The sequence below is a fragment of the Myxine glutinosa genome, chromosome 4 (assembly GCF_964187855.1).
Source record: "Myxine glutinosa chromosome 4, kmMyxGlut1.1, whole genome shotgun sequence".
Taxonomy (NCBI): domain Eukaryota; kingdom Metazoa; phylum Chordata; class Myxini; order Myxiniformes; family Myxinidae; genus Myxine; species Myxine glutinosa.
Window position 1 is genome coordinate 85,094,524 of NC_136264.1, and position 12,560 is coordinate 85,107,083.

At 42.9% G+C, this 12,560-nt stretch overlaps 1 protein-coding gene across 1 annotated transcript in view; it reads right to left on the bottom strand.

The window, feature by feature from the left end:
* BYSL (bystin like) overlaps positions 1–12,560 on the bottom strand; it is a 39,063-nt gene that overhangs the window by 3,779 nt on the left and 22,724 nt on the right. Inside the window, exons 2-6 of the mRNA XM_068112864.2 lie at positions 12,250–12,409; positions 8,941–9,079; positions 6,360–6,493; positions 1,184–1,344; positions 170–272 (exon numbers count right to left, since the gene is read on the bottom strand). Of these exons, the coding sequence (XP_067968965.1) occupies positions 170–272; positions 1,184–1,344; positions 6,360–6,493; positions 8,941–9,079; positions 12,250–12,409 (697 nt within the window). The remainder of the gene's footprint in view (positions 1–169; positions 273–1,183; positions 1,345–6,359; positions 6,494–8,940; positions 9,080–12,249; positions 12,410–12,560) is intronic.

A 12,560-nucleotide genomic window follows, 5' to 3' on the forward strand; every position in this document is an offset into this window, starting at 1 on the left:
AACATTCAAACAAAGATATGTTTGAGCAACCTTCTTAAAAATTACACATTTATCAAATCTCCCTTACGTACATATGACAATTCACTCCAATCCCAAAGTGGTCATTCAATGGGAAGCATTACCATGGAGTAGCACAGCAAAGAGAAAAGCTTTACAATCCAATTCCAACCTGGAATGTAGCACAGGTATGGATGACTTGGTGATTACACTTCCGAAAATGATGGCTTCTCGAAGAGTGCAAGTCCCAGACTCGCAGAGCGGCAGCAATATGCCTGCACAGGTACGAAGACAGAAAAAATGCTGCACAGACGGGACCACTCCTTACACCAATACACCAAACCAGTTTGTGAATGTAAGTTATGACCAAAAGTCATGGGGCAGGAAGAAAATATGCAGGGTTATCCATTCAAACTAATTTATTTGATTTCTAATAGGGGTGTTGCTCTGCCTTTGGCAACTAGCACACCACAGTCCCTGTAACTAGTGCTCTGTACTTGATTATTGGCAGAAAATGAGGAGCAATATTCCACTATTCATAACTTTAAGGTTCTTCTGAGCCGATCTGGCAATTTTACATGTCCAGTTTACAACATTGGCACGACCTCTTGCCTTCTATTTAACCTGTGATGGCCCAATGTGGCAAATGTATTGTGAACCTACGGCACCCAATACAACAACAACAACAACAACAGGCATTTTAAAGGCCATTTTCCCTGCAAGAGCGGGGGTTAGCCCGTTAGCTACGGCACCCAATAAACTATTCAATTCACCTCATTACTTCATGGAATCTCGATTACAATGGAGTTTAAGTACCTGTTGCACACCTTTTAAGGAAGTGTTGCTTTGCAGAGCAGGGAAATACTGGGTGTGCTGTGTTAATGTTCTCAACATATTGCATAATTAAGGAATGATTTTCACACCAAAGTGGTAGTTTAGTATCCCAACATCCTTGTCTTGCACACAATATATCGCCACGTGCTCGGAGGTTACGACCACTCCCAAGGCACATTCAGATTATCATACCCAAAAAGGAAACAGCCACACCCCAAGTCATGGAGCTTGTTGGTTGTGACATCCTCCATCCCCAACCACAAACAAAACAACTTTCAGGGGTTCATGACTGACATTATATAAAAAGGCTGACCCATCCATCATCAAACTTCATAGGTAGGTAGCACATTACCTTTATACCATGCCCCAGGTTTATAAAGAGCCTTCTTAAGAGCCATAAACAGATGGTAGTTAAGCCGCTTGTACTCTGCAATGTCATCTCGAATCCGAGGTAGCAACACAAGATTGAAGAAGCGCTGTGCCATTTTCTCTTTGAGATTTGCAGTGAACGTTCTGCAAAGCACAACAATGGGGGTGGGGGGGGAGTGGGTGGCATGGGGTGGAGATTCACATGCTTCAAGCACTCATACTCAAAAATTTGAGAATGAAAATGCATGCAGGATTTTCCCTAGTTAACCTGTCTCCCCCACGAAGCATGGTTTTGCAATCACTTCTGTGTGTATGTGTGTGTCCCTCTGCCTGTCCAGGCCATAACTTAATTTTACCAGTTGAGCTTTTGTCATCAAATGTTCAACAAACCTTTATGAGAATATGGAGAAAATAATTAAAAATTGGGTCAAAATGTGAAAGGGCAAAGTCATTGTATTTGTTTGTTTTTCCTTTAGCTGTATTGTTTTTCCAATTTTTCCAATTTCAAATTTTTTCCCAATTTTTCTCGTTAAAATTACATTACTGCTAAAGACTGCTAAATTTCACATCAACAAGAAGAACAAGACAGCTCCCACCGTGGTTTTAGTAATTTTGCTGTACGGAGTTAAAAGCCGTCAGTCGGCCATCTTTGGTCTGATGACAAAACAAAATATTCTGCATATATATACTCATGTATTGTCTTTGTGCCAAGTTTGAAGAAAATCGGTCCATGCATGTCCGAGAAATAGTTGGGGACACGTTTAAGTAACAAAATGGCCACCAGTCAGCCATATTGGATATGATCTCGAAAGAAATGACATGCCTTTGTAAGCCATCATTCATTATCTGTGTGCCAAGTTAAAACAACATTGGCAAATGTATGTCCAAGAAATGCATGAGGATGTGTTCAACATTGGGTTTTTTAACAACTAAAACGGCCGCCAGTCAGCCATCTTTGATCGCATCGCAAAAAACAAATTGATGTGCATATGTATACCGTCATGTATCGTCTTTGTGCCAAGTATGAAGAAAATCGGGCATTACATCTCCGACATGTGGTTGTGGACGCACGAACTAATTCCATAAGCCAACGTTTCCGACTAAGTCCAACGGGAGCTGATAAAGCCCAAGGAGTTATGGTGCACCAAGGCCAAATGAAACATAAATCGCTTACCAGAGCAACTGGAACAAATGAGTGTGAAGATTGTGTATGTGATTAGCATAGTAAGGGAGTTTTGTTTGAATGCAAAGCCATCTGCATTGGATAATAAAACAGAAAAATGCATAAAAAATAAACATGCAATCAAAGAAACCATCGTAAACGAGTTCAGCGAGTCACCGTCACATTCTGGTACATCGATTTATTAACTGCGTTCAAAGTTGCTGCTCCCATTAGACAAGTCATAAATAATATGGCATCGATAAGAGCAGGAAGTTCGGTAGGGGATTTGGCAGTAGCATATTGAAATACCACAATCGTCACTACAAATGGTATTTTCCGAGTTGTTTTTAACGATGTATTCAGAGCCATGAAGTTGCGTATGCAACACAGCCAAAATTTCACTTTGCACAATTTCGAAAAGTGAAAGCCAAACTTATTATAATTAAGAGAATACATTCTGTTGAATTGTAGTGCAGCTGTGTAAAGAGTGACTGTGCAAAATGGAGAACATTGTCATGGGGACCGCAAGGCTAACCCCCGCTCTTGCAGGGAAAATGGCCTTAAAATGCCTGTTGTTTGTTGTTGTGTAAAGAGTGAAAAAAAATTACCATAATCGTTACATTATATATTTTACGATACGCTCGTTCGTGTGTCGGTCTGGAGGGGAGGGGGGAGGGGGTAGGGGGTAGGGTGGAGGGGGTAGGGTGGAGGGGGAGGGGGGGAGGGGGAAGGGGGAGGGGAGGGGGAGGTGGAGGGGGGAGGGGGAAAAGGGGGGTGGGGAGGGGGGAAAGGGGGGTGGGGAGGGGGGAAATGGGGGGAGGGGGAGGGGGAAAAAGGGGGGAGGGGGAAAATGGAGGGGGAGGGGGAAAAGTGAGGGGGAGGGGGAAATGGAGGGGGAGGGGAGAAGGGGAGGGGGAGGGGGAGGGGAGAAGGGGAGGGGTAGGGTGGAGGGGTTAGGGTGGAGGGGGAAGGGAAGGGGGGACGGAGGGGAGAGGGGGAAGGGGGAGGGAAGGGGATGGCCAGTCAACAATGACGTTGCAGTTCTCATGGTCGGAGAGCAGCACAACAATCGGACATAGTCCTGCATATTCGCAACAGCACGAAGCGGATTTTGGAGACTCACCGATCCTGTGACGTCCTCCAGTACCGGCGTTGCCGGGCGGGGGAAGGGAGACCCGTACATTACCAACCTGTACATTCGCCCTCTCGACTCAAGCTCACTCGGACAAAAGCTTCGCACAAATTACACCGTGAAGGCCCAATGGTCATGTCTATGCCACAAATCACGGGCGCCCTGAATTGAAAATATATAGAACGCTCATTCTCCGTGAAAAGTGAAGCCGCCGTGTCGCCATCTTGGTCAGCACGACTCGATCAACTCGTTTCGCGGATCTCGTTTTGTGCGTCAATAAACTGCTCCAATCGGTTACAGAAGGGTTGTGGAAAGACGTTTCACAGCTGTTTCAAAGACATTTAATTCATATCGCACAAAATCGATACAAAACACGATCGCATAAAAGGTGAAAAAACGTGTGACGTGTGACGGGATGGAACATCACGTGATCGCTCTGAGCGAATCAGTCTGGCGGCGGTAATGGAACATCACGTGATCGCTCTGAGCGAATCAGCGAGCTGCTCTGGAACCGGCTGAGATTAGCGGGTACTTCGCTGAAATGCGCTGAGGTAAATATGAATAAAAAATATGGATCGTCAAATATTTTGAGTTCGGCCATGTTCGTCCCAGGCTCAATGGCCATGTCTTTGTCAAATATCAAGCACGTAAGCCTCTCCGTTTAGGAGTCTATCGGTAACATTACACACACACACACACACACACACACACACACACACACACACACACACACACACACACACACACACACACACACACACACACACACACACACACACACACACACACACTGTTTTATTTATATAGATTATGTGTAGATCAGTGACAAAAAAAAAAATCTCAATTCAATCCATTTTAAATTCAGGCTCCAACAACAAAATGTGAAAAAGTGAAGGGGTGTGAATACTTTCTGAAGGTACTATTCCGTTTCAGATGAGGTCACTAACTTGGACGTGCTGCTTCTACTCTCCCAATAATCAATGTCAGACATGAGATCAAGGCTATCTCTCTGGACAACTGGAGTTTTTTTTTTTGTATACAAGATCAAGGCTCGTATAAGAGCTAACATTAATCACAAAAAACAAACAAACGAAAACATTAAAAAAAAACATGTAATAAAGGGAGCGGGAGACAAGATGAGGAGAGAGTGGGAAGCACACAAGTACAACAGTAGAGAACAGGGACATCAGGAGATCTGTGGGAGGGAGAGCTATAAAACATGGACACTGCTAGGACTTCCAGGAAAGAAGTCGGAATTTCAAAAGAGTGGATCTGGTGTGAAATTGACGAGGATAGAAAAGATCAAGGTTTTGGATGGGGGAAGATAAGAGATGGTGGTGGACAGCTGTTTTAAAGGCATGGAGGGAGGAGTGGGATTGAAGAGAGTGGAGGAGTTTGTTCCAGAGGCGGGAGACAAGAGGAATGAAAGAGTGAAGGTGAATAGACCGTCTTGATTTTGGCAGTTTCACGAGAAGAGGATTACTGGCAGATCTTGTGCGACCTGTAGGAATATTTGGGGGACAGAGCACAGACAGAGCTGGGGGAGCAAGGCCGGAGAGGAGTCGGTAGAAGACAGAAAGACCACCAACCTGCTTGCGGTGAGTGAGTGAAATGTCCTCACAATCAGCTTCATCGCGGGAGATTCCACTGATTCTGAAAGCTTTGGTTTCAACAGTGTGAAGCTGAACTAGGTGTGAGGCAGGAACACCAGCCCAGAGGGGAGAGCAGTTTTCCATTGAGCTGCGGAGGATGCCCAGTCGGCGACTGGCTTTGGAGGCCAGCTTGGAAATGTGGTTTTCCCAGGAAAGATCATGGCAGATAGTGAGACCCAAAAGCTTGAGTGACAGAACTTGGAGAGGATTGTTGAGAAAGTAGATGGGAGGGTTGTCCAGTCGGTCTTTTCAGAGAGACATAGTAAGAGTGTGAGATTTGTTAGGATTCAAAGACATGTTCCACTTGTTTGACCAGTCTGATTTTATCCAGGTCTGCAGAGAGTGAGTAGGCTGCAGACTGCCGATCTGAGGGATGAGGTATGGAGCGGCAGATGCAGATACTAGACTTTTTGAAGTGATCATTCACCATTGAGAGAGGGCCAAAAACGAGATAAATTGAACAATAAATAGAATATTGGAATTAAACCCCCGCTATAGCAGGGAAAATGGCCTTAAAATGCATGTTGTGTTGTTGTTGGGGAATCCATGAAATCACACACTTTCTTGTAGGCTTACACAACTGTGAGTTAATGCTCTATTCATTTGATGCAAGTTACAAAATGGGAAATGTGTTATATTATAACTGTATGCTTCACAATCACTGAATTGTATTTTCTGTAACCCAAAACCTCTCCCAAGATGAAAAGAATGGAAAAACCAGTTTGCCTTCAACTTTTCTTATCTCGTTTCCCCCTTCCTCTCTCTTCCCCTCAGCCCAGCCCCATTCTTTTTTCCTTCACAAGTATAAGAAAGGATGTACTGCAGAAAGGATTCAGGATTTTACTTAGAAGTGTGTGTGTGTGTGTGTGTGTGTGTGTGTGTGTGTGTGTGTGTGTGTGTGTGTGTGTGTGTGTGTGTTCTTTTCTGGAGTTGGATTCTTACCAAGTGGTTTTTAAAGTCCTTTGATGTATATCTTTTTGTAACCTAAGCAAAGTCCTCCATGTTTCATTAAAAATCAGCAATTATCTTAAACAGTTTGTGGACATTAATCATTGAGTCTTCTGTCTATCAATCAAGGCTAAATTAATTAGTTCCACAACACCACAAACCAGATACGGTTATAATGCAAAACAACTCCTGACTTCGAGCATAGGAGTTAGTGTTGCAGAACCACAATACACAGTTTATTAGCATGCAACTTTGCATGACATACCTTGTTGCTTGGTACATAGCAGCAGCACTCCACTGCTCAGGTTCTGTGACGTACAAGATCTGCTCCCAATTAGAGAGTGATGGGATGATCTTGAACGCTTTGGGTAGCTTTCCACTCCGGTATTTGGAAAGAAGCTGAGCAAAACAAACAATTGCATGCATTTTAATGTGCTTAATTTTCATAACCACCCACTGCCTGGTACAAATATTAGGTGTACCGGAAAGTCATGTTGTTTTTTAAGCTGTGTATTCCAATAAAAAAAAACCACCTTTAGAGGCCATTTTTCCCCGCAAGCGGGGGTTGGCCTTTTTCGGGGACCGTGGTTGTTGTTGTTTTTTGGTCCCCTTTTTGAAGCAATGTTTTACGGCCGGATGCCCTTCCTGACGCCAACCCTTTTTGTCGCCTTTTTACGACAACCAGGGAATTACCAGTGAACTGGTACTCAATTTGCCGACCTCGGAAGGATGACAGGCTGAGTCAACCCCCTGGCGTTAATTCAGCGATTGACCGGGATTCGAACCCAGGATCCTAGGATCCTAAGCCCTCACCCTAGCCGCTTGCCCAACACCAGGGCATAGTATTCCAATGGAGGGGACAAATCCATGTCCGCTATTGCAAACACCACTGAGGCGTAGAAACAATTAAATAAATGAACAGGATTATAACTAGTTAATTGGCATATGTGGGAAAATTACACGAACCGAAACAGACCAGGAATCGAACCCAGGACCTGGGGTAATGATAAACAGAAAAGTAGATTAATTTACCTATAATCCAACTTGTTTTTTTCTTGAGATCAGTAGCTTCACTTCTGCTTTGTGGCACTCAAACACTTCACTCAAGTGCGATCGCGTCAGACGGCCTGATCCACTCAAAGGATAACTGATCCACATTGTGTATCTGGATAGGATTATTGTGCCCTCCCAAAAGATGTAAAGCTAGTGTCAGTGTGGTCAGATGGCCCAGCATCCCAGGTCAAGAAGTGATTTATTGCAGCATTTCATTCAGAAATGAAACCAGATGGGAGCAATTGGAATTGGCCCAATCCATACAATGAAATGCTCCACATGAGAGAGAAAATGATTGTAAGATTGGCCAAGTTAAGTGTAGCTATTAACCGTGGCCATGTATCAAATTCCAGGAGAGTTGTAGAATGTAGCACACCTGTGAATCACATCAAATGTATATCAGTAAAACAGTTTTCTTTAATGTTGGATTTAGTTACCACCACTTTTGGCTATTTGGCCAGAATAATAAATGAATTTACATGTATGGCTTTACTTCAGTGACTAATAAATGTATGATTAATTCTGTAGTACTTTTGCCAAAGGGTGCTCTGTATGTGGAGACCTTTGAATCAAAACCTCAAAAACATTCTGCAAGTCCAATCCATTTAAGGAAAGTTACCGAAGTTTAAAACCAGTACCCATAATACAATTTTTACAAGTTTTTATCCATACATTTATACAGACCGCATTAAAATGCAACAACTAATCAAAATTGGACAGTTGAATAATAGAATTTTTTTTTTTTAAACGAGAACGCCACTTTTTGATGTCACAACGTCGACCTATATGCCTCCACCCACAATATTACATCATTATACACACTTGTACCAAGTTTGATTTAAATCCCTTCAGCTGTTCTCAAGTGTCAGATCTTTATCTGACATGACCTCTGACCCTTGACCTGTTGATGTCAAAATCGAATCGGTTAATCTTTGCATCATAATACATACTTAAACCGGTAACAGAACCTTTCTGGTAATAGCGGTAATAGCAATAGCGGTTCTGCAAAACCCACTCCTGTGCTCCAAGTGAGGTGTTTTGCATTAAACCCTTATCTGGTTTGTGGTCACAAATAAATGACTGTGTGGTGTTATGAGCTTCGTCAGAATGGCACAAGGGCAAAACGATGGTCGGTGGCTCCTATGTCCTTTAATTGTGACCAGTAAATGTAGTTCTATACCCAGAATTCCCATGGAAGCCTCCGGCATTGGAGGCATGTGTGGTGCCTTTTACAAGTTTGCAAACCCCAAAGTAAGGAAATAAATCAGATTATGACTCAGTATGTGTGTGGTGCTTTTTACAAGTTTGCAAACCCCAAAATAAGGAAATAAATCAGATTATGACTCAGTATGACCATGCCAGGTTCCACGTGATATGTTCATCCAGTCCCCCACATATGACTATACGTCTATACTGAAACGTTCAGACTTATGTTACAAACACGAGTCTGAAATATGGTGAATGTAAGTGGTTGTGGCCATCAACTGCATAGGCTTTATCTGGTTTATGGAAATAATTTTATTACACGAATAACTTTATATAAAGCACATTGAGGATTATACTCATCAACTCCAACCCAGAAAATCCATTTAAAAATGGCTTCCAACTGCAATTATTTTAACTAGCAGATATACCCGATGCCAACAATGGGAGATTGGATGGTTATGGCATTTGATTGGATGTGATGGTTATGGCAGGAATGCATCAAGACAAAATCCCGTAACAGTTGGCTTTGGGGTAGTGGGGCGTATATGTATATGTATATATGTATATATGTATATGCATAGACCCACCTGCCGCACTACACGGTAAAGCTCAATAATTTTTGGATCCAAGGCTGGCATGGGACGTGATGTTCCCTCTGACATCATCGAAGCCACTTCTGTCTGCTTTTCAGTCAGTTTTTCCATAATAATGTCTGCGAGAGTCACCCTGGAGGTTGGGGGAGGAGTGGGGAGGGGAATAGTGGGAGGAGAGAAAATACAAGCAAACAATACAAACGAGCTTGTTTAAACTGCAGTATAATTTCCTCCTGCACCAAACAGGTCGTCTGTGTGAACGTACTAGCTTCGCATCAATAAATTCAAGCTGCCCAATATCATTCAGCAGGCAGCCTGCCAAACTGCAGAATAGACCTTAAACTCTGCGTAGTCTAAATTCACCCCCAATTGATTTAACCACGACGATACGCAAAATAGAACGGGAAAACAACAATTAGGAAATGTTATGCTCATAATGGCCATCATACTTTGACATCAAGGAGGAAATGCTAGGATAAGGTAAATAACCCACAAGCTCATCAGAGAGTGCTCTGTCGGCAATCCTGCCCATCCACCATTCAGCAAACCGGCGCCCATGCAACAGGTCTCGACGCCAAAAATCTATACCAAATCAATGTTCACGGGCAGCATACCAATCAATGGACATGCTCGTCCGCAATTCAGTATGCCGACGCCCATGTAAATAACATAATGCATCAACGTCAAATAAAAACAAAATCTACAACAATCAATGTTCACTGGCAACACTCCAGGGCTTGGAAGGCATTTTATTTGAGCCTTTGCGGCAGTTTAATACTCCAGGATATAGTGTTCAACATGTTCTGCAAAGCTCTAAACATTTTTAAACTACGTAATGGTCGTCACACACGATAAAGGAATGTGCAATTACTCAGTTTTTATATTTTTTCCATTACCCAGTTATACTCTGAAAAACACACATGCACTGAGTTTATACGCCGTGTACGTGCTCAGTTCTGGATTTCTCTGCAATCATCGAACTATTAAAAATGACGTTCCACTTCCACATGGTTAAAGTTGACAAGAAGGTATAAACATATATTGATGACCAATAGTTTACACGCTACATTGTTTTTGATTACCATTCCCCTTACATTAAAAAAAAAGTGTTGTGCAAGAGGAATCCACGATGATACATTGTGGTAATTAGGAAAGGAGAGAAAATGATGGGCTTCGTGTAAATTTATAGGGTCTGACATGATACGAACACGTGATGGTTATGGCCTGCAGGGATGGGTAACAGCCTGGGGTGACATCTACACATGCATGTGGGGTCTACAATTTGCGTAATAGTAAGAGTGGGCTATACGGGGGTCAAAAATACTTTTATCATTATTCTTCTTAGGTGACAGTTTTTTTGTATTCCATTTGACCTATCTCAACATGAAATGACAAAATTTTCGGCCTGGGGTCCAAGGAAAAAGTGTACAACACACAACAACATGCATTTTAAGGCCATTTTCCCTGCTAGAGCGGGGGTTAGCCTTGCGGTCCCCATGACAATCTTCTCCATTTTGCCCTATTTTCTGCATCTCTCCTTGTTAACCCCCTTGCCCACATTTCTTCTTCCACCATCTTTAGCCAAGTCTTTCTCGGTCTTCCCCGTCCTCTACTTCCTTCTACATCAATTTCCATCACTCTTCTCAACCAGTCACTTTCATCCTTCCTCAACACATGACCAAACCATCTCAGCCTGTTCCTCTGCACAGCATCAATCACAGGCAATATTACCATCATCTTTCGCAATTCATCATTTGTCTTCCTCTCTCTCAACGATACTCCGCACATCCATCGAACCATTCGCATTTCCACCCTTTCCAGCCTTCGTTGCTGCTCTACGTTCATTACCCATGTCTCGCTCCCATAAATCATAACACTTCTCACACATGCAGCATACACCTTTCCCTTCAGCTTCAGCGACACTCTCCTCCTCATCAGCACGCCACTCAGTTCCCGAAACTTCTTCCATGCACATCTCACTCGAGCAACCGTTGCCGAGTCTGATCCACCTTCTCCATTCAGCATGTCTCCGAGGTAGCAAAATGTTTTCACACCTTCCAGCTTCACGCCGTCTCCAAGATCCAACTCAACATTTCCTCCATCTGCAGCTCCCTCTGTGCACACCTTACATTTGAATGTAGCTGCCACACTGGTAAATGACCCTCTCAGACCACTACATTTTTGATGAACCCACTCAGCGCACATTGTACATTGAATGGAGTTCACTCCGACACCCTTCCTGCACACAGCACACGGCCACTTCCCCAGTTCTTTCCACCTCACCACATGCTTTACCACTTGCCATCACCTTCGTCTTTCCGATATTCACCTTCAGACCTTTTGTCTCCATACATTCCTTCCACTTGTTCATCTTTTCCTTCAGTCCATCCATACTTTCCGCAATCAACACCAGATCATCTGCATACAACAACTCCCACGGTAAACCCTCCTTTACGTTCTGAGCCAGCACCTCCATCACAGCTACAAATAGTAGTGGACTTAGTACCGACCCCTGATGCACTCCCACCTTCACCTCAAACTCACCACTGTTCCCGTCCTTCGTCCTTACAGCTGTGTACAGTGTACAAGGAAAGTACAAGTACAAGTACAAAGTACAAGGAAAAAGTGTACAGGGCAAAAATTGTAGTGTCAAAAATAGACAATGTGAAATAAAAATAGACAATATAACTTATGTCTTAATAAAAATATGATTACTCAACATCGAAAACATTAAAAATATGTCTCAACTCAAAACATACAGCAAAAATATGTCTTAACTCAACATCTGAGGGTTTGACACTACTTCTAATTGCATAAATAGATTGCCTGACCCCATAAGCATAGGGTTAGACACCACAACCAAGTAAAAAGACCCAGAAATGACAAAGTTATGGCTAAAAATGTGATTTTTCAGAGAAAACGGTGGCCATTTTGGATTTTTGCCCTGCACACTGTTTTCTTGGACCCCAGGCCGAAAATTTTGTCATTTCATGTTGAGATAGGTCAAATGGAATACAAAAAACTGCCACCTAAGCAAAACAAAAAATGACCCATTTATAGCCCACTCTTAGTAATAGCCCTTAATATAACAAAAGTGGGATCAAGAACACAGTCTTCATGCCATGCCAGTCGTTAGACCCGCATTTTGATTGAGATACTGTATGGTAACATTTTACCATGCTACATTCTACAAATAAATAAAGCTGCAAACTGCTCCCTCTCTCATGCCCCCTTTCTTCCCCACACCTTCATCCTCCATAAAAAAGGTAACCAAATACTCCCCTCAACTCCAAACAAAACTACCTGGCTGGAGGATCTTTGCTCATAAACATCTCGATGGCTTTCTCGTCTTCTTCATTGCATTCGACATAAGAGTCAACCTTTGCAGGGTTCATGGACTGACTGGCTCCGAGAGACGGCCACTCCTCATCCAATTCTGACTCGGAACTGTCATCTTTTGCTCCTGTATGAGACAGATTGAGGAAGGTGGTGAGGGGGGTTGGGAGTAAATGATCTATGGAAGTTATGGGTGAGGGATTATTTATTGAGATTATTGCATAGTAAAAAGAAAAACAACAATAACATCATATCTTCTTCTTTCGTATGCAACAAAA